This window comes from Echiichthys vipera (genome assembly GCF_963691815.1).
Source record: "Echiichthys vipera genome assembly, chromosome: 1".
NCBI lineage: Eukaryota > Metazoa > Chordata > Actinopteri > Perciformes > Trachinidae > Echiichthys > Echiichthys vipera.
In genome coordinates this window covers 33,849,337-33,876,368 of record NC_139826.1, presented here as the reverse complement: position 1 = coordinate 33,876,368, position 27,032 = coordinate 33,849,337, and the positions used below count along the sequence as shown (strand labels likewise).

Below are 27,032 nucleotides of genomic sequence, written 5' to 3'. Positions count from 1 at the left end.
CTAGATATGAAATGATCTATATCGGAATAGAAGATTTTGGCCGTATTGTCCAGCCCTATGGTTAAAACCCATCTTTGTTAACATGGGCTGTAACTGGACTTTGCGGACTGTTATCCAAAGAATTACCAGTTTCCAGCTGTAGCTGGCTAACGTAATGTGTTTGTTCATTCAAATGTATTTACAGGAGTGGTGACATATTTGTTTTCCTGTGTTTCTTCATGATCTCATGGTCTTAGCCAGATTGGAATTTAAATTATTCATAATAACACTCAATTTCTCAACCTTATCTGAAGCAGTGACTCTGCACGCTCCCATGTCACATATATTCCAAGGCACAAACAAATGTCTTGTCTGTTTGCCGATCATCTCAATTTGTCTCTCACATTAACATTACCCTGACGTGGGTGTATTTTAGCAACGTGATTAGCCAGGGGTGTTTATTTAATTGGATTTCTCCCCGTCTACATGAGATAGAAATTTCTCAGGCTTGAAATGTATTCAGACAGGGATGCTGCATTTTGATATCTTGACAAGCTAAAATGTTTTGACGGCTAATGCTGGAACAGTAATGATGTGGAAAAAGTGGAGCTATCGAGCTTGAAATGGGATTCCAGTGAATCTCATGTGTCATACGTCTGCAGGTTCAAATATATGATGCTTGTAGTTTGTTTTACTGCATGAGTGGCTGCACTTGCAGTGGATACCTTTTCAATTTCATTATCCTTATCATTTTATTTTTCCCAGTTTAGTCTAACAGCTACGGGAAAAAGGCCAAGAAGAGAATACAGTGATGTGAGAGTAAGCATGACAGCAGAAACAGACCCTGGTTCTCCGGAGTAATGATGCCTGCCAGCAGAATTTACCATAAGACATCTTCTCACTGGAAAAAAAGACTGGATTCTGGCTTCATACACATCTAACAGAATGAAACAAGGTGATTTACGCAGAAGAAAAGTACAGGTCTGATATGCATGAAAGATCTTTATTTGAACGCCTCTATTTATAATTCAAAGGTACACTTAATAAATTGTTAACATACTTTATTCTAACTGTAAGCAGATATAAAAATGTTTTAATACACGAACCGTCTGCCACTGGTGTTTTAAAATGAATGAATGAATTATAACACAGTAATAACACAAGAGTACAAAAGAATAAGTCCTTATCGGTTTTTAAGCCAAAGAGTCTGCAGTCATTTTCGCAGCTCTGTGAGGCTTTGACCTAAATGCAAAACGTCAACAGATGTAATGTTTACATTTTTACCATCTTTTTTAAGTGGCTGTCAACCAAAGGAACATAATTCTTCTTCTTCGTCATCTTTTCATTTGATGTAGTGGAAAAAAACTGCTTGTAATCGCTGTACAAACTAAATCGGCTAGTTTACTGAGCGAACTCTACCTGCTGGTGTTGAGTCTTTTCTTTTTCCTGAGGCCAACGTGCTCTTTTGAATTCTTTGCAATGGGATCGCCACATATTTACTCTAACCTACAAGCGGCAGCAGTGCATCGAGGTGCTGAGCGCTGCACGTTTCCCGTTTTTTCTGGTCATCAAGACTTGAAAAAAAGGTTCAGTTCGGATAAAAGGCTGCGCTCCTCACTTTCATTTTTTACCCAGCAGTCCAATCACAGCAGAGATGGGGTACAGGTGTTTCAGATATTGATACCAGTATTAGAAATGCCTCCAATACTGCCTCAAACGCTGGTCGGTTACGTTAGCTGGGTCAGTGAGTCCGTAAGTCTATGCACTGATCTGATACCAAAATACTATAATTTTACACAGAACCAGATCTATTTGAAGTAGTTTATTCATGTTCTTTTACGTTATGACTGACCAAACTTGATAATAAAAGGAAGTTCTTTGTCATAATATACTTATACAACAATGGGGACAATCAAATAAAATTCATATAGGGTTGGTAGCTACAGTTAGCTATTAAAATAATAATATATACACATGTTTTGTTTATCGAATCAGCGCCGATACACAAGTTCAGGTATCGGAAAGGAAAAAATGCTATTGAAATATCTCTAATGAGTGGTGGGATAAATACAGCAAAGACCCACTGTCACATCCATGTACAAAGCTGAACAACAACAACAACAATAGAGATAATACGTGCTGCATCATTGTTTATTTCTGCGGATATTTGGTAGCAACCACACGCAACCAAAGAGATTTCAGCTGAAAAGACGCTGTGCCTCCAAATCATTCATACATTCCCTCTGGGTGTTTTCAGCGCGCCTGGTATTTTCAGCTATGAAATAAACAAAAAAACAAAAATGAAAAGTCACCAAAACCACCATTCTTCCTGACACCATAAATAGTATTTGTTCAATTAATTCTCTGTGTTTCTCCAAACAACTTTCAGCCACATTTCCAGATCTCATTGTCTCCGTCAGTGGATTGAGTTTGCTCAGTTGGAGATGGCAAAAAAATAATTTTCTTTAATAGAAAAATACAAACATATTGTTATTCTTTACATCTCATATTCATCTAAAATACGAAGCTGTATCTGTTTGTACACGGGTTACAGATGCTTGACAGGAGGAGTTTTAGCTGTTGACAACACATTAACGCAACTGTTCACAACTACATTATAGTATATAACAGTATAGTGTGTCGAGACCTTTGATCAATTGTTCATATACTGCTTACAATTAGGCTTAATAGGGGGGTTAAGGTACAGTATTTTTAATAGCAGACATTTTCATGTTTTACAAATGGTGCCATCAGAATGAAATACATGGCCTTGCAGATGCAAATTCAGAGGCGGTTGTAGCAATGACTTATTTTAACGGCGCCAGTACCCTTTGGGTTAGCGGATGAGGTCTTTTGAGGATAAAACCTGACCATAGCTCTTCGTGACTTAATTTTTTACAGCAGCATTACCTCACCTTGACTCATTCCAAAGATCACAAACAGATAGGAAATCACCTCCAGAGCTGAGTCAATGACAGGCACCTTGTTCAACACTCAACCACCGAGCTGCAGGAGAAATACCTCATGCTGCATTGACCTGATGACTAACACCACGCAGAGGTTAGAACATAAATGATCCTGGCAGCATGAGCCACACCGTAGGTACACTCTGAAATGAGGTTTATGTTGTGTTAAAGGCGCAGCAGGGCAAAGTATAAATAACTAGTTTTTATGCAGCGGTTGTGTCAGCCCAAAAGGCATGCCTACAGGAAAGTGCCTGGTCTGCCAGTTGGCCAGTCCGCCCCTGGAAGAGACTGAGTACTAAAGGAGTCATGCAGTCCTAAAGCAGATTTGAAACCGCATGAACTGTGAACACTTTCATGTTAGAGAAATCAATAGAAAATGCCAGGGTGCATCCACAAGTGGGAAAATATATTTCCCCACTGGGTGTACCCTGGCATTTTCTATTGACAATAAAAAACCTGAGTACTGACACGGCAGTACTAGAACATAAATACTTTTCACAATTTTGGCTTCTGTCAAATGCATGTCTGAAGCCACTTCCCTGAAAACATCCTGTCTATATTTTTTAGTGTGCAAAATATGTCTTATCAGACAAAAAGTAAACAGGAATATAAATGTGACTAAACATTTGAATTATGTCAAAGAAAAAGCAAAGTTAATCAAAAAGCTGACTCTGAATAACAACGGAAATGTGGCAGAGACACCCAAAGCCACCATCGTAACAGAACCAGGGCACTTCAAACTGCAAACATGGCCGATTATGATTCTTTCTATTATGTACTTTTAACCAACGGACTTTTTATATGTGTAGTAAACCGCACCAGGGGAGCAATTCTCATTGAACTGAAAAGTAGCCATTTTGGGATTACAGAAGATCAGTTTGAGTGTTTTATCACCCTGTAATCACATCTGAGCATCTGATTTCCCGGATTCACAGACGCATGCTGATTTCCCTGAAACACTTTATCAAGGAGTTTTTGAGGAGTGTCGCCAAGCAGCCCATGTGGTCGCGGCCTAAGACATGTTGGTTTTTTTATGTAAAGATCACAGATTTTTACTATAAACTCTCACTCATATGATGAATTTCCTCTTCATGTCTCAGTCTAAATGCAAAAGACTTAAGTAGAAGTGGAAGAAGCGAGTCGAAGTGAAGCGCAACAACACGGTGAATGACAAAAAGCAGAAAGCAGTTTAAGAGTAGTAGAGGGCTTTGCCTACCTTCAATTTAAAGGTTTCTAGTGTAATAAGCCTTCTAAATCAGTGCACATAAACACACAGTCTTTCAGTTATTGATCTGGGTTTGAATCATTTATACAACAGACTCCAAGTCCTATCAATATGGTTGCATAACAGGTTTATGCACCTCAGGGGTAACTTATCAAGGAGCTAGAGCAAGAAAGGCCAATAAATTCACTATTACTGTGCCCATTGACTGTCAGCATTTTCGATTGGCTGGTTTCACTACTTAACATTCCTGCACGCTATGCGATGAGTGAATGACTCTAATAGTCTACTGACATCATCAGAATAACTTCTTTTAGGGTATCATATGATTATTTTATACATGATTAATTTATTATTATCATAAAGGTGTAAGCAGCATTTTAAGACCATATGCTAAAAACTAATTATGACCTTATGTCAGAAAATATTACAGCGTGCAGAAATGTATTAATGCTCAGGGCGTGTTTGGAGGAAACAGTGGGGAGGAGAAGGTTTGACCACACAGGATTAAATAAAGCTTTGTTTCTGCCAGGATAAAGTATATCAGATGAGTGCTCTGAATGTAAAGTAAAATGCCGATCATATAACCGTGCATTGTTATTGAAAATATAGGGAAGAAAGGATAAGACATGCTCAAAAGAGTGGAAAGGCAGGAAGGTAATGGGACCTTGTGGGTATTCTGGGAAGAACAGGGTGTACAGGACACAGAGAAAGCAGGTGTGGAATATTTGAGGGTGATAACAATTTACAACCCGTTCTCATGCCAACTTCTCACATATGGTCAGGATACGAAATGCGTTTCCTGAATGAAAGACCTGTGCTTGATTGACCCATCCACTACCCTGTTCTCTGAGGTTTTTCAGCTTGTTTCTCAGCAAATGGCTTAAGAGCAGCCTGCTGTCTGCGTGGAAACACAAAAGACATCTGGTGTTTAGGTACATTTCCATAAGGGTATGTACGGCTCTAAAGGTAGTTTACCGAAAGTGTTTGATGGTAACTGGCTCAAATGTCCGGACTTCACTGCACTTGCAGACTTGTGTAGCCAGGGAAGTCTGTCCAAATCCACAATCCACAAATCCAAATCCACACTTCACCACACTGATTTAATTACCCACAATTCATTGCAATAGGGACGTGATGTAGATTTTTCAACAGAGGTCTGGAAGAATTACTCCTTAAACCCGAAATTGCGTTGCATTTTTACAAATAAGGTCCCTAGTCTCGAAGTCACTGGGAGTTTTGAGTGGGTTTTTGGTAAGATGCCTTAAATAAGGTCCGTGGTTAACACAGGCTTAATAGAGTTTATAGATTTATATATACGTCAGTAAATACCTGTGAATGTTGAAGCTTGTACGTGTCTTTAAAAAGTGGCTAAATGAGACCACGAACGTCAGTCTGCCATACAGGTGAAATCCGTTGAAAGCTAGTGGGTAGTGTAGGTTAAATGCCTACGTTAACTTTTTACTTCTGCCAATCCCATTTACGCTTCAATAATAATAAAGTGGTGTTCATTTGTGAAGATTATCTTGCTGAACAAAACATCTAAGTATAGACTTTTCTTCACCATAGAGCTTCTTTTTTTGCAATAATCCAAAATCCAGTGGAAAAACCCCATTGACTTTTTACAACAGCCTACAAACCCAATGAACTTGAATGTGTAAAACAATCACTGTAGCTTACCCTTTAAAAGCTGTGCAGTGTAATGTCAAATACATACACCCTTTTACCCTCAACATAATCGTGAAATGTCTCCCAGTTTATGTCCTGTTACAGTGAATGACATTAACTGACAGGAAGTTAACAAGGACCCAGGCTGTTGCAAGTACTGTAGGGACGATCACAGTGTAAATTATTGTAGTTCTACAGAACTCCATTGCTAGGCAACAGCCTTGGCCCTTGTTAACTTCCTGTCAGTTTATGTCATTCACATGAATTGCAACAGGAAATAAACTAGGGCACATTCAGAACGTTTAGGTTTACATCTTTAAAAAGGTCTTTATCATACGACTGAAGTCTCGAGGGTGGATTCAGCCAAACTCTAGCTTGTGCAGAGGTCTAATTAGCGGTGAGTGACAACACCTGTGTCAGCATGCAAACATTTGCTAGCTGCTGCTCACGTAGCATTTCATAAGAAAGCCAGCTTGTCAATCGTCCTGCTTTGTTGCTTTGATTGCATTTTAAAGGTGGGAGCATCTGTGGAAGTTAAAAATGTTTCAACCTGATGTTAATCCTGAAACTGTATGTGATGTACAGAGAGAAGAGGAGAGTAACTAAAGGAAACGAAAACACTGGAGCATACAGAAAGTTTTTGGTAAGTTTTGAACTCTGATTGGTCACATCACAGACTGTAAGCTCTATAATGTATATAAATATGTATATTTATATATGGCTTATGGGTCACTAACATGATTACTGCCTACACAGCTAGTTAGCTTAATTTCACGCAAACAAAGCCAGGGAAACTCTTGCTTTATTATTAATATAAATGCAACTCTAGTCTCCAGTCACACAGATGGCAGACTTGGTGATGTGACTGCTTGTGGAGCAAACTGGGGAGTTTCTGTGTTTGGAGAGCTAACTGGTAATATGCTAGCTATTATTGAATATTTAGTTAATAGCTAGCATGTTACTGGTTGAGCTATAGATATGTGGACGGTGTGACACGGCTAATATGAACTTGAGTAATAATATTATTGGCCAAATCATCTAACCTGTTCTAAGAGTATGAAAATTAATTGATTTTGTACTATAATTACTGATTGCAGTGAAATAAACAAATAACTTCTTCTCAATCAAAATGCATAGATGTTTTATTCTGGCAATAAGGTCGATTAGTGGTATCAATCGTTATCAGGCTAATGTTAGCGAGCTACGGAGTTGTCAGGGAAAATATTGTATCTGGCTAACATCAGCCTTCACAGACAGCGGCTACAGTTACACACACTTGTAATGTCAACATTGACCATTTTGAATATTTCCAGTCATCATCTCTCAAATCAAGTCATAAGTCTTTCATTTCCAAGTTGAGTCTCAAGTCTTTTATTTTCTGTCCAGTCAAGTTGCAAGTCATCAAAACAATGACTTGAGTCTCTTGAAGTCCACCAAGTCTTAAGCCCATGTCTCATGCTCTGGGGACATAAATATGACTTTTGAGTTGCACATAATGAGTTCTGTTTGAGTTAGCTGACTGAACTACTACTAAACTTTATTGAGATAGCATCTTAGAACAGTAAATGCATATACAAATGTACAATTATAAGCATACATAGCATTAAATTAACTACCCTTAAGAGGTCATAGAGGCTCTTTAGACTTAATAATTACATCTAAAGTGAACTGGGAGTCAAAGCAGAGACCTTCTGTAATAAAAAAGAAAATTGTTCAAAGTTTAAACAAAGTATTGCTGGTAGTCTGTTGTTGTTATGGCTTTGTTTATGTTTGTCTGGCAGAGTGATTTTCCCTTGAGGTGATAATAAAGCCAAGCGGACAAGGTTGTAAACCCACGCAGATGGGGTATAAACACCCATACATCAATTTTCAATATCATGCCGTTGAGTCAGTCTCGTTTTTATTCAGTCTGACACTTTGAAACACAGGGGCTCAACTGAATTTAACCTCACTGAACCTTCACATCATCCTTAGGAACCAACAAACTGAAACAAACGAGGGCCGTTTCAGGTGTGTGGAAGATCCGAGAGCTGTTTGAAGTTGCTTCTAGCTGCGTCACAGAGCTTTTTATCAGGAAGAAAGCAGGTGTAATAAACTGGACCAGTGAGCGTGACCGTCCCTGAAGCCTGGGATAGAGTTCATCAACATGCACCTACTGTAGTGCTGCACTTAAAGCATATGGATGGCTTTTGTATGCTGGAGAACTGGCATTGGCTTATACTCCAACTGCAGGACTTATTCCAGGGTGTTACCATGGTGACAGGGGAGGGAAAACGCAGCAGGTCATGATAATCAGAGATAAAGTAGAGCTCTAAAAATCCTGGGACACTAACAGAAGATAGCAATGTAAGTGACAAGGATCTCCTTAAAATGGGGATCCAAATATTTGTTTGCAGGAAAAGTAGTAGTTTTTTCTTCACCCAGCATGTTTATATATATATATGTATAAATAATAATAAATATGTATTTGTTTTTTAAAGAAAAGCAGAACATTTTGAAAACACTCAAACACTACTCTACGTTATTCCTCAAAACCCTGTTAAACTGTTTCCACTGCTTGAATATCAGTCATGACAACACTAAAATGCTGTTTTAATTGGCATAACCTTTTGCTCCTGAGTAGCATTACTGGAGTAAGACAGACATCATAGTGGGGTGGGCGGTACTACAAAGTCTGGTTTTGATCTGATAAGTAATACCAGGGCCAGAACCATTGTAGATGATAATAATGATGATAGTTAAACCTTTAATTATTTAAAGCAGCCTATACTATCATGCAGGAGGAAGCAAAGTGCCATTATTTATTAGGTTAATGCATCATTAATAGGATACATCGAATTATTAAAAGACCTGTTAAACATTAAGCATGTCTTTTCACTATTCTCAGTTAATTTCTTCATCACACGCATGAGGAATGAATCCAAATGGTGAACAGCCGTCATTCCACGTTTGAGTGTGTTTCTTCCCTAAGTCTGCACACAGCAGCAGTGCAATCCACCAAGAGGTGGTTTCATGTCCAAAACATAATTTAACATCACATCAGAGACTGTTCCTGTAGTTTAATGAGGTGCAGGGCAGCTTTGGCTCAGAGGTAGAGCGTGTCACCCTCCATTTGAAAGACTGGCGGTTTCGATCCTACGGTCCGCATGTCAAAGTGTCCTTTGGCAAGACCCTGAACCTTCAACTTGCTCTCCGTGCTTTGCATGGGTGTGTGAATGTGATTTGAATGATTAGGTTAGATTAGATGATGCAGGTAGCCTCTGCCACAAGTGTCAATGTCTGTGTGAATGGGTGAATGTGACACAGAATGTAGTTTATGAAGCACTTTGAGTAGTCAGAAGAGTAGAATGGTGCCATATAAGTGCAAGTCCATTTAGCGTTTACAATGTAGAGGAAAGACATGGATCCTTTTTTTTGTGGACATTCAAAAGGATTTTGGATTGGTTGTATAGTAGCTCCCTATTTCTAAATCCTAGTTTGTGTTAATAAATGATAATGGTTGGATGTGCAAAACCTGATTTAGAGTTTTACTCCGTAAGATTTTCATCTATTTAATTGTCTTTTACGTAACTATCTAAGTTAGAACAATGGTGATTGATTACATGACCGATTAATGAAAAACACTTTTTGAAGAGTATTGCTATCTGAGTGTCTCTGGTGACACTCCCGGGCTAGATGCAAATAGGCCGCCATGTTAGGGAAACTGCTGCCAAGTGAAGCTCATCATCAACGGTTATGCTGCTTTCACTTGTAATCGGAAACCGTGAACTTCCAACTTCTGAGTCATGCTTATAGTAAAGGCAGATGAGAAGTGTGTGTGTGTGTGTGTGTGTGTGTGTGTGTGTGTGTGTGTGTGTGTGTGTGTGTGTGTGTGTGTGTGTGTGTGTGTGTGTGTGTGTGTGTGTGTGTGTGTGTGTGTGTGTGTGTGTGTGTGTGTGTGTGTGTGTGTGTGTGTGTGTGTGTGTGTGTGTGTGTGTGTGTGTGTGTGTGTGTGTGTGGATTTAGGAGGGGAAGTTTACAAAAGAGCAATTAAGAAAAAAATAGATGGAAAGTCAACACACATAGTGAATGTGGCAAGATGGAGGGCACTGAAAGAACAGGCTTGCATGTCATTACATCTTACCGCCAAAGAGGCCGCTAGAAACTAATCATCTCAATTCTTATGGAGTACAAGTTTAAATGAGTCTGAGAGACTGAATGTAGTTTTGTTTCTGTTGAAGTTTGGAAAGATTGGACTGTTTTTTTCAATGAAAATAATAAACTGCCACCTCAGAATATTTCCTGTTACTTGGGTCTACAACACCATTTAAAGAGCAATGTACACTATCTTAATGGAGACATAATACCACAGCGATTTTTCAAGGTGAATGTACAAAAGTTCAAAATGCCTTTTCTCTGCATCAAAATAAAGTCACCAACCTTGTTCAATATGCTGAGCAGGTTATGTTAAATTTTCCAGCAGTGATCACATTCAACAATTCCCCTTTCCTTTCTGTAAAAATGTATCAATGGCAGCACTGGCAATGGCCACCCATTACACTGAGCGATTTCCCTAGGTGCACCAGCTCTGCAGAACATCTACACCATCACTAACTTTGTACTGCGATCTGTTGTTAATCGCCTCCTGGGTAGACAAAACTGAATTATTCAGAGGCTGAATAATGGGGTCCACTGAACATCAGGGAACAGAGATACTAAGACAGAGGTGAGGCGTGACAAAAAGACAATATACATTAAAAGCTAAACGCAGCAGTGCTGATTGGCTGAGAGCCCAGAAGAATGTGCCGGTCCATAAATACTCATTGCATTACACCCAAAAAGACAAACTGAGATGGACCACATTAGCTAATTATATAATGATGCCAGAATTAGAATAACAAAGAAAAAAATACACTACAAAGAACATGCAGGTCCATGGTCGCAAACATAATTCAAACAGAAAGTAGGGGAAATATCAAAGTAGGTTGTTATTTACAAAGGCATGAGAGTCGGGGTTGGCCTTGGCTTAAGTCTTCAGGGATTAACGTTCTCTGTCCCAACACATGAATAATGTAATACAAGTGGTTTGAAATTGCCCATGATTTATGTTGGGGTTCTGCTTTCCAAATCCACTATCGTGTTAAGGGGCCTCTAGAGGGCGTCCAATGATAGCCCTCACTAAATTAAGTTACAGCTCATTCAGATTTTTCACTCAATTTTATTTCATCTAATTACAGATACTCTAGTTCTTTATGAAATGAAACAATATCTAAGATCAAGTTAGCCACATTGTCTCATTAAACAGAAACTGTTTAATGGTCGATGGATTCGTCAATTAGTTGATTGAAACAAAAGGAACAATTCTTATGAACAGTTTATCACTGAAATCATTTTTCATGCCAAATTGCTGGATTTGCTCCATTTTATATGTTTTTACCCTAATTTCATATAGTGTTTGTTAAATCTCTTCATGCTTTGGACTCTTGGTCGAGCCAAACAAGCATTTTAAAGAGGTCACCTTATGCTCTGGGAAACTGTTACGAGCGTTCTTATTCTCTAAACTATTGAACAGGCAGTCATGCAAAATTAGCCATCTGCTTAATCTATGAAAACAATCATAAGGTGCTGCTCTAATTGTTATACTGAATTTAAAATGGAAATTTAATTGCTAATTGATAAGGAATCAACCGTGAAATTATACGAAAACAGTCATTTAGTCTCCGCTGTTGCTGTTGCTGTCACTGTTTGCCTTGTTGTCTGTAATTTAATTTAACTTAGAATTTGATTAAAATACAGCAAAACAGGGTTTGGACTTTTTATTCTGTTATTGCAATGAGTTCAGACTATCTAGATAAGAATGTAATTGTACTTTTAATTGATTATGTGAATAGTTAGTGTTTGTCTGACTGTGGTAACAGCACTTCTGCATTACAAGATAATATAATCTTCAAGGGTCTAGATGCAGTTTTTTAGAAGGCACTTGGACCACATTTTAAACTTTTGAGCCATTTGTCGCATCATCCCAGAATTCTTTTGGCGATGTAATTCCCTCCCGTGCCCAACTAATCTCACTAATCTCACAGTCCAGCTTTATACCCATTGTTGATGATGATGTTCCCATGTCTTATAGATGTTAATGGACTGAATAGAAGAAGCCTTGCCGATACGTACACATGAGTCTTTAGGGTTTAATAGTTGCAATGCCATGTAACATTTATATGTTGTACTTATTGTTAAAATTTCACAAGAAATGCAAAATCCAGCCCTCAAACCCCTTAATTAAGATTAAAATGACTATAATTTAACATGCCCTTTCAATGCATTATTAAAGCCTTAGCTGTGAAGGGATTACAAATTCATATGAGAAGGATAGCTCATCCCTGTCTTGTTTCTTGCCTGTCTCGTTTATTTACAGGGGAAATCATTCAAAATGGATGAGCTAAGATGAACTGAGTTTTATTAACAAGTAAAGGAAATTGTGAACAGTGCATTTTAACGATCACAGTCCAGAGATCGATAGAGAGACAGATGTGTGTATGCGTGCGTGTGCATAAGTAAGAAATCTCTGGCGGTTTTGATAATATTGTTTATGCAGAATGTAAGCTGATGTGCCCTTTTCTGAACCAACACACAACACTGCTTGTATGCATTTCAAAACAACCTCACTCCTGAAATGCATCATTTTACATGCCAGCTTCTATGAAGCATCAGAATTCTGCTCGACGTATGGATGGCTTTGCCACAGCTGCTTATTATCATGTAAAGGTGGAGAAAATCAAAGGATATAACACTGAGAGCAATTTAGGTGTCTTACCTCGTCTTGGTAGATGAAGAAAAGCATGATAGACAGAATCTCCAAGAAGAAGATGAGCAGGAGGAGGATGAAGAACTGTGGAGACACAAAAGGAAGAGAGATGAGTTATACATTTACACACTTATTAGTGAGGAGGAAACAATAAGAGATCATAAGCATCCGTCTGAAAAATTAAGTGTAAATTGGAAAGGAGAAAGGCAGGAGACACCAGGGTGTGTGAGGGGAATAAAAAGAAAAAAAATGGGCATATAGAGCTTTAAGGAGAAGGAGTTGGTGAAGTAAGGACGATCGAAGAGCTGTAGATCGTTCAGCCTCAATATTTCTACTTGACAGGTCAAGAGAGCAGAGAGAGAGGAGGTGGGACAATCATAGCAAGTAGGAATGACCAGCAGAGGTGATATACAGTTTTTCTCTAACCACTTTTGAGTTTGTTAAAGTATCCACATTTTATTCCTCACCAGTCTCCACCCAACCCCCCTTCTCTTGCTGCTTGATGAGTGATACATCTTCTTCCTGTGAGCCCGTGTGAGCGCTTAAAACAGTTACGAGCATCATCAACCACTCTGCGAGGGACATGTCATGGGTGTGACTGTCTGAACCAGGGAGGGGAGAAATCATTTGAGAAACAATGGTTTAATGTTCCAGAGGGTTATAAAAGAGATCTTGATGAAATGGCAATAGATTATCAACTGATGTGTCTGCAGACGAACACATCTCCGCACATCGACACTGTGCTGCAGAGACATGGCTCTAAAAAATGGTCGGCCCAGACTCAACTAACCAAGAAAGGACCATAGCTTATAGGTCGACTGTGCTAGCTGCTTATTAGGAACCATATTTTTCATACAACTCTTAAGTTCAATTCAATTCAATTTAATTTATAGTGCCAAATCATAACAAAAGTTATCTCAGGACACTTTACAGACTAGGCATAGACCACACTCTATGACTTATTTATGATTTACATAGACCCAACAATTCCCCCGTAGAGTACGGTGGCAACGAAAACCTTCCCTATAACAGGCAGGAACGTCGGACAGACCCAGCTCTGTGGAGGACGCACATCTGTCTGCACCGGTTTGGGAGGAAGAAAAGGAGAGAGAAAGAGAGAAAAGATGGACAGATGGACAGAGAGAGACAAAGACAGACACAAAGACAGAGACAGACACACTTCCGGTAACTATAATAACATCTATAGTAATGTGAATATGACTTATATGTTATGGCAGTTAATAGAGCAGAATAGTAGAAACAAGCACAGCTAAGGTTATAGATGATTAACTGAGCTATTAGTGATACTATTATTAGATTAATAGTAGCAGGAAGCGTCATGCAGGACCACGGCAGCAGGCACCACCACGATCAGCAGAGACCTGCGAGAGGAGAAAGCTTGTTGTTAAAGCTTAAGTTGTTGTTAGGTGGCGACCTCTGGCAGGAGCAAAGGAGGAAGTCAAGAGATGTGGTTCAAATAGCACCAAAGTCTGGGAGGAGGCTCAGTAGGGGGAGGGTCGGACAAATAGCATTTTCACCGCGAAAACTGCTGTTTGTGCTAAGGAAACCATCTGTACCAACTACCTCATGCTGGCTTGCCATGAAGTGGGCTAAATAAAGCTCCAAAGTGACACTGCTGACAGCGGTTGGTCTGCCGGGACAGACTGTCACCAACTGTTATGCTGCGTTAACTTGTAATCGGAAATTGTGAACTTACAATTTCTGAGTCAGGCTTGTAGTAAGTGTAATAGGGACGTGTGTGTGTATGTGGATTTAAGAGGGGAACATATAGGGGACTGACTGGAAATAGAGAGGTGAATGTGTGTCAGTTAAGTTAACAAAAGAGCAGACATAGTGTCTAGTGATCTTGAACCGGATAATATGGAGGGCTCTGAAGGAACAGGCTCACCTGCAGTTACATCATACTGCCAAAGAGGCCGCTAGAAACAGTGTATCTCAATTCTTACGAAGTACAACTTTAAATGGAGTATTTGCATATTTCTGCATACTGGGGTCCTTAAACCTTGAATAACATTGGGTCTGACTGGAAAGTTCAGACTCTTGTGGTTTTGATGAATCCGACTGTGTTCATGTGTGATGGCGTTAGTCTCCATAGGAGCCATTTCATTGTAGTGCACATTTTTTAAAACTTGAGCTCACTGTATAAAATGAACTGTTGTGACCTCTATGATTATCACAGCTTCATAAAACTTTATAACCACAAAGTAGAGACCTGGAACATTCAACAAACATCTTCACAACTGAGCCCAGTACAGCTGCTGAAAGACAAATAGCCGATGAGCTCACCAGAGGCCATTTGTTACTCCGGACTAAAATATCTTTGCAACTTCTTAGTAAAACAGAAAAACAATATTGCAACATTAATTGAATTTAAAAATGTGTGTCACGCTCAGATTTGACTGACTCCTGATGTTAGCATTTAGCTCAAAGCACCGCTGTGCATCAGTGCAGCCTCACAGAGCTGCAAGAATGACTGCAGACGCTTGTTTTCTTGAGAGTGAGGCACAGAAAGCATGAAACATGCATGAAACCATCCCAGAGGTTTCAAAACAGATTTTTAAAAGTGGAGATGTTGTTTTTCAAAGACATCATGGCTACACGTCTGCTGTGTATTCTAGCTTGACAGTGGATGTGAGTGTTGCTAGTTCAGAAGACAAACATTGAGCAGGGCTGTCAGTTGCCTCATGAGGTCTTTTTTGGCAGCACCTGCATGAATGAATCACTAAACACTGGCAACACTGGAAGGTGAGGGACCGACTAGGTGACAGCATATAGCCCAGGGTGTGCTTGAGGTGCTCTCAAATAACCGTCTGAAATTAATTTCTATTGTTTTGTCAGGCTTCATTGTCTGAATGTGGTGGCATGTGTTGTGCAGAACTCCAATTTAGGGGTTATTTTAACTGGAGAAATATGCTCAACTGTGGTTTGGAGAAAAGTCCACCTTTTTTGGGGTGATGAACTCCTTTAACAAGCCAGTAGAGTGTCAAAATTCAGTGAAGTGAAGAAGCACTAGTTTTCCTAACTCTGAATATTTGACATTTCCAAGGTTCTACCCCAGAAAGTTCTAATATTTACTTTTTTTAGTATGCACCACAGTTCGGCAACACTTTTTTTTCTTTAGAGTTTAGAAATACTGAATAAGGCAACAACAGAGATACAGGGGCAGATTTACAAGAAATGCCGAAAGCCAAGTTAGAACCTTTGTGATATTTCTTGACCTGCTATTGATCTTTGAAGAAAAATAGTTTTCCTCTTCAGTGTTAGGAGAGAAGGGTCAGTTGGGCAACTACTCTGCAAGATATTTGGATTTAGTATTTGGTCAAGAATTCTGCAGCAGATTCATGAGGCTAAGTGCACTTAAACCTTCCTGTGTGGTTGTGTTTTCCCTGCATTAATGTATTCTAGGGCAGTAGACTGTAGAGCAAGTCCAAAACAAGCAGATAAGGTGCCAACAAATGCAAATCAGTTACACATTCACCAAAGTAGCCTGATCATCAAACTGATCTATCTTTGCAACACTTCATTTTTCAGTCTGACATGCATGCTATCTGATTTCTGTTGAATTATTTTACCTTATTCGATGAGTAGTTACTTAAATATCAGTGCCATTTTAATTTTGTCTCACAGAAGGAGCTATTAGTAATGGTTGCTAGGGGCAGATAACACAATGCTTATCATTTTGATGGGAAAATCTGTCAATCTTATCTACAGTGTCTATGATTTAAGATATTCTGTTCCACACTTGTGAACATATATAGGGGACATTTTGGTGTCTCAATTTTTCTGGCTGTGGCACAGGAAGATGACTGTCAATTTGAGCCGCTTAAAAATTCAGATGTTGACACAACAATTCACTAGCCCCGTGAAACCATCTTGATCTTGCAAGCTTGTATTTTACTCGCAGATCAGTCTGGTTAAGTGCGACGGAGAAAATTTGGAACCGTTTGCCAAGCGAACGTCCAATCAGGTTGGTTTTGAGGAGGGTTTAAGTGTGACGCGACAAGAAGCGAGTGTTCAGTGTAAACAACATGACGGCTTTCACGGATGAGATGAGCGCAGCTATCGAGCAAGTTTTATCAGAATTAGAGACAATTTCTTCTCCGAACGAAGAGCGAAAAACGGCTCCGGAGGATTTTTCTCTGAGGAAAGAATGCAAATATCTTTTACCGACATGTTGTGTACTTTGAGCTTTACCTCAACTCTCTGTTAGTACGACAACGCTTCGTTGATCTGATTTGATGATTTGGCCCGTCTATCACCACCTATGTTGGTAAGAGACAGATGGTTTATCCAATCAGCAACCATTGTTTTCGCCCCTTCCCAAAAGATCTCCAAGCGAGAGTTCCCAGATGGATATGCCGAGCAAATGAGAATCACACAAATCATGCGAATCAATCAATCTGGCGGAGTCAGGTTAGCAATTCACAGGTCTAGAACCAGAACATTAGCCTTTATATGGAACAACGTTTCAGCCACTTGTCAAATTAAATTTGATAACAATTCCCCTTTTCACTGTGGTTGGTCTCCTCCAATTTTATGTATATCTTCAAATAGTATGGGAGTCTTTATCTGCAATACATTTATTGACTGTTTTTTATTTGGGCAGGTGGTGCACAGTTGGTGTCTTTCTTCCTGCTGCAGCCAGAGACTTTACTCATAGTCATTTTATTTAAAAGGTATTTGAGCTTCAATCTATTGCCCTGGTTTATAGATTGATCTTTTATGGTTTATGAGCACACTGTTTGGGAGTCCTGAAGAGAAAACAAAGTAATGGACATTTAAGCTACAGAAAAATATTCTTTGCTTTCTCACCTTTTTACCATTTCATTCCTTGTCTCTCAAAGACCGTTTTCTCAGCTGGGCTTTTAGGGCGCATGAAATCACGCCAGAAAGCAAAGGGACATCGTTAAGAATGAGAAAGTGATACTCACCAGCACTTGGAAAACAAACAGACCCATCCCCTGTGGCTCTCTGAATATTCCCCCATTAATCTGCTCTTAATAAGAAATTTAACTCCTCTTCTTTAGACCACAGGGTATAGGCAGACTCAATGGGATCATTTGATGGACGAAGACTGCACTTTTATATTATACTACAAGACTTCTATTGAATTAACTTGAGGAATTTCAAACTGCTGCACTGAATGGGTTGCTAACAACTGGGTTGCAGAAATTAACTGTAAATTATGAAAACACATTTGTGAACTGGGTTGAAAGACTGATAATAATAAAAGCAATAATAGCTTGCCAATTAAGTCAAGTGCAGAGGAATCATTATGAAGCTTACTTGATGAAACATTTAAAAGCATGGATGTAACTTCCCAGTCAGGATTATAATAATAATCATTAAAGGAAATTTAAACAGTTGGTTTAAGACAATTCTGATGGGAATTTTTTTTTTTCGAGAGGTGAAATATAAAGACAGAACTCTTTGCTCGAAATGATTTAAAAGGCCGTTGCCAAGACTCTAATTACACTCTTGTTTAAGGGACAGAGACGCCGCATGCGTTGATAATACATTGGTATCTGTTTTAATCATGGTGCTTTGTGAAAGGTTTGAGTAAATAAACATACAGACTAAGTTCATCTCAGCGGAAATCTGAAAGTTGGGTTGTTTTGTGCTGGTGTGCACTCGGCGTCTCACTGTGATAAATTATTATAAACAAAGACTCGGGTCCCATTACGAAAGGACCAAAGCAGGCTCAATATGTTTTCCTGAATTGTCATCATTCAAACAAAAAACACATTATTTTGTTTGCAGCAGTGGCTTCCAGCAGCATAACTATATGAAAGATTTATAGTAGATCGGAATAAAAGGAAAGAAAATGGGGTTATAAACAGGTTTTCTATGGAGCGGAAAGCTGTATAGCTTTCTAAACTGTTGTCAAACAACTTTTTTATGTTCAGATATTCTGTTTTTCCAACTTATCTTACTGTCAGTGGTGGGAGAAGTACTCAGGTCCTTCATTTCAGTAAAAGTATCAAAACAATACAATTCATTACGAGGACTTTCGTTCAGAATTCTGCTTACGTAAAGGTAAAAGTCTTATCAGCAAATGTACTTAAGCTATTAAAAGTAAAAGTACTTGTTTTTTTCAGTATTTTGGTCCAGTGGTTCCCAACCTAGGGGTTTGGCCCTTCCAAAGTGTCACAAGATAAATCTGAAGGGTCGTGAGATGATAATGGAAGAGGAAAAAAAGAAAACATAAATGCTGCTTTCCAAAGGACACATTTTAGCACGTACCGCAGCTGCCATTACAAAGTAAGTACTGCTACTTCAGTACACAGGACAACGGGGCACTACTTCGTCATAACATCGAACCTTAAACTTTGACCCGCTCGCTCGTGTATCCGTTGCAGTCCATAGTGAGAAATTTAAGTAAAAAGAAAAAGCATGTGATTTGAAATGGGTGACGGAGGTCAACCTGTTGTTGTTACTTTGAAATGCCCCTAGTTTAAACTTTTACGTTTTGTCCACTTAAACAATTATAACCTGTTATTACTACATTATTTATTCGAGTGGTCACCAGTAGGCATAATGCCCCCTTTCACACATGGCTCCTTCAGCGCTCGGTAGTTACAGTTGCCATTGGCAACTGTTTTGAGAAATTGGCAACCAAAGGCCAAGAATTGGCATTGTGCAATGGCATTTGTTTTAGGAACAATGGCAAAGCAAAATAAGTTAACAGTTGACTATATACACTTTTGCAAAACTGTATGTACTGTATATGTGAGAGTGTATAATCAGATCATTGCAGTCCTAATATGTAGTGTCTTCGTACCTCAAAGTAAAAACAAACCGTCCTGTTGCTCCAGCAAATATATATATAAAACAGTTTTACCAAAATAGGCTTTTGCATTACATTGGACCCTATTTTATTTTTTATATGTCAATAAACTGTCATCAGGCTGTCATCTGCCTGTGCTCTCTCAGCAGCTCAGTTGATGTGACATATCTTCAGCTGTGCAGAGGATTGTGAGACAGAATAGCCAAAAAATCATGCTGGCTCGCATACTGCAAAATGTAACCTAATGCAGTAGGACTTCCTGGTATTTTTGGCGTACTGCATTTGACACTGTGTTTTGGGACATACTAAATCTTCTGTGGCACACTAAATACAGTGGTATGAGTGGTGGAATCTGCTGAAAGCTTCTCTGCTACACACAATTATTTTCAAGTACAATATTTCTCTCTGAAATGTGGTAGTAGAAATTACCACCAGAGTTTTACTTAAGCACAGTACTTGTATAACCGCTGCCCTGTGTAGTATGACATCCCTGCATATGAACCATCAAAGAATACTCCCTGTAAGTAAGGAGGCTGCTTTAAGCCTCACCCTGACCGTGTCCACAGACAGAGCAAAAGCAAGAGAGACTCATTTTTGGCCTCAAGAACTTTTATTTCTCATCACAAGACAGTGCTAAGAATGTGAAACAAGGAAAGCTATACAGTTTTTTTTTTTATCTTGCCGTTGATGTCACTGTGCAAGCATATGGGAAGCAAACTGATGCATGTCAGTCCATCACAAGAGAGATGCAACTCTCCTTGAAAGCTGCTCTACTCAGAATACTGGGAACATAAATGGGTTGAGATTGCCTCCACCTGGCTCTCAACCCATTACATGAAATACCGAAGTGCAGATGGACCATCTATCAAAACAAAGACACAGAGAAACTCAGATTACAACACACAGGGAGAGAGACTTAATTCTCTGCTCAGGACCATTACTCCACTATATCTTTACTCGGGCTGGACCCAAATATTCTGCTATATGAAATACATTTTTGGAGTAGGTACAGTATTTAGTTTTCAATTTTGGCAAAACTATAGAATAAAACAAGCCTTAAAAATGCCTCAGATTAAACCAGAAGACGCGGTTTCAGTACAGTGTCTCCATTTCACCTCAGGGACAAGCGGTTGAAGATGAATGAATGAATGAATGAATGAAATGCTTCACTTACTGTTGCTGTCATTTACTGTTGCTTTTCTGTTCTCTACTCTTTTGTCTCCTCTCCTCACACTGGGGCTGGATGCTCAGAAGAGGGCATCATGTGACAGACCCAGTACTTGCAATTCTACAGTTTGCCCATCTTGTTAAATTGGCTTCAAAGCCCGGCACACTTACTGGGGGACTGGTTTCAACAAGATTAGGCTTTAAAAACGTGCATGCATAGTTGTTTGCTGCTGTGTCGATGTGCTGAATATTGAATACAGTGCCTTTTTTAAGATCTCTCAATTGCTGTTGTTTTTCACTGGTGTCCTGCAGGTATTTGTTCCATTACAGTTTTTATGCTGTGAGAGTAAATGAGCCACAGCTGGTCTGTATCTAACTGATGCCTTCAGGGAGAAACAAAAACCTGCAGGACAACAAACTCACAAGGACCAGAATAGAGCGCCTCAGGGTAAGGCTTCTCTTGAAGTGTTTCCTTGTGTGCAGCTGGGTTCATTGTAGTAGATTTGTTCATAGCACAGAAAAGTGTTGCAATTAGTCACCAGAGAGTTGGGATATTTACTCTACATTTAAGTAGACTTTAATGTATCTGAAACACACTTTCTTTTATTGGCCACTGAAGACTAAATGCACATAGCACGCATTATGAAAATTTATACTCTGCCTCTTTTTCATGTAAGTGTTATTTATGTTATGACTTGTTTGGGCAGCAGTGCTGATATCCCTGTTTAGCAGAGATTGATGTCTTAGCAGGGCCTCGGGATGAGAACTATAATCACAGTCCAGGCAGGGATTGATTCCTTTCGTGTTCATCCATGCTGTGATTTCCACACAGTTTGAAAGCTACAGAGGCTCTTTGTGTGTTGACTGGTGAGGCAGTCATGTCAGGTACAGAGTCCATCTCCGCCTCTGAAATCAATACCTTTTTGGAATCTTCCCGGCCTTGAGTGTACAAGGAGGGAAGCCTTCGAGACGATAGCCATGTCTCTTCATGCGGTGGGTCTAATCATTTTTACAGGCTCTATATCTCAGGCCCGTGCAAGAGCTTCTCAGTGTAAACAATCTTGCTCCATTTCCAACACGGTGATCTCTCCTGTCTGACTAATTTGTGGGCAGATTAGGTCACAGACCCACCACACCTCCTCTGTAGCCTTTGACTTGCACTAGTATTGACTGTCCGAACTCACTGGTGTGAAACATGACTTTAATCACCCATAACCCTGGGGAAAATTGAATTTCTGGAGGAATTTAGTGTCCTCCAATGGCCCTTATTTTCAAATTAAAAGGACAGTGTATTGGATTTTTGTTCTAAAATCTGGTTTAAGGTCACTACTGATGAATTGCACTCGCCTTGTATCAGCCAGAACTGTCAACCTATTAAACCTAATTTCCATCTTAAGTCTGACCTTGTCTCCAGTCTAACAGATGTCCATGGGGGAGGGGGAGTTGGGTTTCCCTAACCAACCACTAGAGACCAACATATCCACCAGAATTAAAGTAATTCTAAGTCGATACTGATGCGTAGCCATGCCAAAATACTGGTCTTGTTTTGCGATTTTGAAGGGAAATGTTTTATCAGCTTTGCGGTCCTTGTTGCCAGTGTGCCTGGAGCTCCCTGCTCACTCACTGGCGGGGGTCCGCCGCGTGAGGGGATGCAGGCTTTCCCGCCTACATGTACTATATCTGTGTAATGATAGAGTGGGCTGAGGATCGGCAAAGTTTTGCTTTAGTGGAGAAGTTAAAACAAACTAGAAATGTTGGTGATTGAGAAGGCATACTGTTTCTATGTAGCATTCAAGTTGCAGTTAAAACACAGAAATCCTGCATTATTATCTTTTAGGACTTGAACACTTCTTCACAAGAACTGGTTTGGATGATGTTGGCGTCTCCCTGGCAACAAAAACCATCGCTAGGCATCAGCCAGTTGATGTTATTCAAACAAGTAGGTCTATCTGCGGGTGCACAGTACTACAGGACACACCTGCTACACTCATAATGTTCATGTTTACAACTGTGAACTGGTCTATTGTTAAATTCTGATTGTTGCACAGAAATGTGACGTCACCATTTTCAAACATTTGGGGAAATATAATGCACTTTCTTACATAGAGTTGGATATCTGCTGGATATTTGCTGACCCACTACTGCTGTTACAAAATAATTTCCCAGTCTGGGATCATTAAAGTTATTCTATTCTATTCTATATCTATAAAGCTGGAGCCAGCAGCTGGTTAGCTTACGTAGCTTAGCTTACCATAAAGACCGTGAACAGGCTGAAACCGCTAACCTGACTGTCCAAAGGTAACACTATCCATCTGCCAGCACTTCTAAAGTTCACTAATTAACATGTTATATCTTTTTTATTTCATCCATACATATTATGGTAGGATTTTATGGATGTGTGTGCTGGACGGTTTCCTGACCTTAAGGTGCAGTGACTTCCTGAGGCCTCCACTGGTTGCCTGGCAACCTCACTTTGATGAATTAACTCCAGTAAGCTTCTTTGCAGAACAAGTCTGAGATGTTGCAAGTTAAGACTGATTTATTGTTGTAATAGGGAACTTTGGAACAAAACAAAGTTGCAGAGTTCATACAGAGTTTACACAGAATCTGACACTGATGGCTGCATATTTGTTACATTTGATCTTTTGCACTTTTGGAGTCATATTTCACTTTTCATCTAAAGCTGACAGGCGTGTGACTTTTAAATCAACAAACCAGATTCTGAATTTATTTATTCACATTATTATTTATTTATTTAACCTTTATTTAGTCAGGGAAAAGCCATTGCTCATTTTCGATGGTGCCCTGATTAAATATTGCAGTGATAGACTAATTGCTGATTTATTGGTCGGTCGATTAACGCCATTTTGAGATCTAGCCTGCGCTCATGAGGCTGTTAAAAAAGGTGCAGATAAAACTATTGTGTGGGCGTCCCCAGCTCTCACTCCTACTCCTGACAAGTAAAACATTTATCAGATTAGTCATTTAGGATGGTTATGGGATGTTCAGCAAGTGTAACTGTACCTTTTTTATGGGTCAACTACATGACAAGGGAACTTTTGGAGAACAGCATCTTTCTTTTTGCGTTTATGTAAACAGAAACAATGCAAACAATAAAAGCGTTCAATAAATGTACATTAAAGTTGAACAATTTTGTGCCTCATTTGTTATGATTAAATTGTTGTTTTATACCAAAAAAAAAAACACAATGTTGGCTTTATATATATCAGCCATCGGCCATTAAAAAACCCATATATTCATTCATTCATTCATCTTCAACCACTTGTCCCTGTCGGGGTCGCGGGGGGCTGGAGCCGATCCCAGCTGACATTGGGCGTGAGGCGGGGTACACCCTGGACAGGATGCCAGTCTATCGCAGGGCACATAGAGACGAACAGAGACAGACAATCATTCACACCTACGGGCAATTTTAGAGTCATCAATGAACCGAACACCTGCACGTCTTTTGGGTAGTGGGAGGAAACCAGAGAACGCGGAGAAAACCCACGCTGACATATTGTACATAATTTTATGATCGAAGAACAGCTACAAACAATGTTTTAAAACCATGAACCAACACAAAACACTAATTATCAATAAACAACATATCAATAATGCCACATTCAAGCTCAAATACATTATGGCATCACTATTTAAAACATTCAGACTTCCACATGAAAATGGATTTAATAAATCTCTGAATTTGCCCAAAGAGACTAAGGAATTCAACTCGATGGCCTCTTGAAACATATTTCAGGCTCTTGGTGCACAATAATTAAAAGCAGTTTCTCCCAGTGCAGTTTGATGATTAAAGCAAGACAGTTTCATGTCTATCCGAGCCTTGAAAGAGCTCCAACAGTCACCTTGAAATTCTGTTGTAACTTTGGCCGAAAATAGTGTTTTCATCACTCATAGTGTGAAGCTAGTTGAGAAAATAGGTTTCCACATTAATATTGCAGCCCTTATTCCTTTTTTATTAACTTTGTCCATAGGCTTCTGCAGTGCTACATCAACACCAGCTCACACAAAGGAGCAGGCTATGTTTGTATGAAGTGTTTGTCTTTGGCAACGTGCAGACCCGGCATTAACATCTGCACATTCAGAGGTGGTGAGCACTGTGTGTTTTGGCCTTTTTGTATTTTTAAACATTGTTATTTTCAAAAGTAGGCTGTTTTTCATGTCTCGGAAACCACTGAGAGTGAATTGTGTGTTTTGGGTGTCATTATCGGACCACTGTGTCTGTGTTCCCTGCACTTATTCAGTTCTCTGGAGCTCTTCTGCAGTTGCCTGAAAAAGGCAGCCCCAGGGACCGCCGTGAGACACTGGCCTGTTGTTAATCTATTGGGTTAATAAAATGTACCTGAAATAACCCAAATCTGAAAGATATATTACAACAGATATTCCTGTATTTCTATTCCTGTTTCTTTATGATAAGATATTCCTTTATTAGTGCCACAAAAGGGAAATTTCCTTTATACAGCAGCAAGTGGATAGAAACCATAGAAGAAGCATGACTTAGAAACAATAGATTGTAGAAAATATAGAAAAAATATGAACAATAGAAACACAGGGAAATCTAAAAAATAAGAATAACAGGAACAATATGTACAATATTTTTAAATATTTGAAATTCACACCAAGACACAGGGGGAAAATATTACTATTGCACGTTGAGACAAGGGAAAATATTACTATTGCACATTGAGAAATTTGTTATTATTGTTCTGGTGTGTGTGGTGTACTGGGAGCAGTGCTAATTGTACAGTCTGACAGCTGCAGGAAGGAAAGACCTGCGATAAAGTTCCTTCACACACTTTGGGAGACGCAGCCTGTCGCTGAAGGAGACAAGACGAGAGACAAGGCTGGGAAGCTGTCAAAGGGATAAACACATTTTATCGCCCATATATTCTTCACAATAAATGTCCCCTGGTACTTTCTTACTCAGATGCTTTTAATGTGAACCAGCGAAATCGGGAAACGTTTGGTTTTCATCAGCAGGAACTTATTCACACGAATCCTTTACAGCTGAAAGTGAACATGAAACACTAAAATAAGGCTGAGAGCTGGACGCAGAGAGTTTTAAAAACGTCTGTTTCTCTGATCTCCAGCACAGATCAACGTATAGACATAGTTATGTATATGAGGAGCTCTTTTCCAAAACGAGATAAAAGCCAAATTTAAAACAAATGAGTGTGTCACGCCACTTTGCTGTAAACAGAACCTATTCACTGCTTCATCAATGTTTCATGCCAAATTGTATATTTCCTTGTTTAAAATGGTCCGCAAGATGCAGTTCCTTTCCAAACCGCGACCAGCGCCAAACCTATTTTTAGCCTAAATGCGATACGTCCTCTCGGCCAATCAGAATTCAGTGAGCGTTCTATGCGATCCAACATGGCGGCGCTCTGAAGCGGGAGAGTTTTTTGTGTCATCCGTCCGTTCAACATGTTCAGACTGAGCCAATAAACCATTTTGACAAGATACATTGAATATTAACCAAATGTGTGGGTCTAGGTAAAAAATGTAATTTTCCTGAAAACTATTAAAATGGATTTATAGCGTTTTGGAAAAGAGCTCCTCAAATGTTTATAAAATGCACCAAAAATCTGAACATGTTACACGCAAACCTCCATTTGTGAGAGAGAAAAGTCAACAGATCATCTCACGTTTCTGTAATAATAATAATCTATGTGAGCGTAACAATTAAAACTCACACAACAATAGGAAAAACTAATGTTCGATAAAATGTATGGTCTATATGTAATCGGAAAGGATGTACATGTTTATTCACATACGGAGTGGGTAAGTGAACTCACAAGTGGTCAGTGAAGACACATGAAGAGACACATTGTGCTGCAGGTGTGAACAGACAGACTGAGAGCCGTCCACTTGTGATCTGATCGCTCAGAGCCGATGTGTCGGGTAGAAACAGGCCCTCTGAAGACTTCACACATCACCAAAATTTTAAAAATCATATTTTGAATAGTGTATACCAATAACTCTGATGTACAAACTAAAATCAAATTTGCCAGCACAGAGCGCAACAGTAATTCGTCTAACATCTCACAGCAACATTGCAATACTCGGTGTCCCTCATCAGCGATCAACGTGCTAATTAGGCCTGAAATTTGAAGGCAGAGGAGTCTTTTCTAATTTCCATGAAAAACGGGCTTCTCTGTCACTCATTAAAGCAGACTTATAATATGCCCTGTCTCATTATATTGACACAGCATAGGAATTGGTCTGGTGACTTTGGGGAAAAAGGTGCTAATGATCGACACTAAGACTCATTCCCACAGAGCTGATAATGGCTCACTCCTACTGTGCCATTTTTCTCACGATATATTCTATTTTTTCCCACAGAGAATGAGTCTTTCTGATTAAAAGCTGTGCGGTGTTGGTGCTTGGTTACATTGTTTATCAAAATACATATCAATC

General features: G+C 39.4%; 1 protein-coding gene across 2 annotated transcripts in view; it reads right to left on the bottom strand.

Annotated features, from left to right (window-relative positions):
* The window catches only part of tspan4a (tetraspanin 4a), a gene marked incomplete at its 5' end in the record, with an annotated part of 155,192 nt that overhangs the window by 30,914 nt on the left and 97,246 nt on the right, over positions 1 to 27,032 (bottom strand). For both annotated transcript variants that reach the window (XM_083916516.1, XM_083916515.1), the window contains one exon: positions 12,629 to 12,703. In XM_083916516.1, the coding sequence (XP_083772642.1) occupies positions 12,629 to 12,703 (75 nt within the window). The remainder of the gene's footprint in view (positions 1 to 12,628; positions 12,704 to 27,032) is intronic.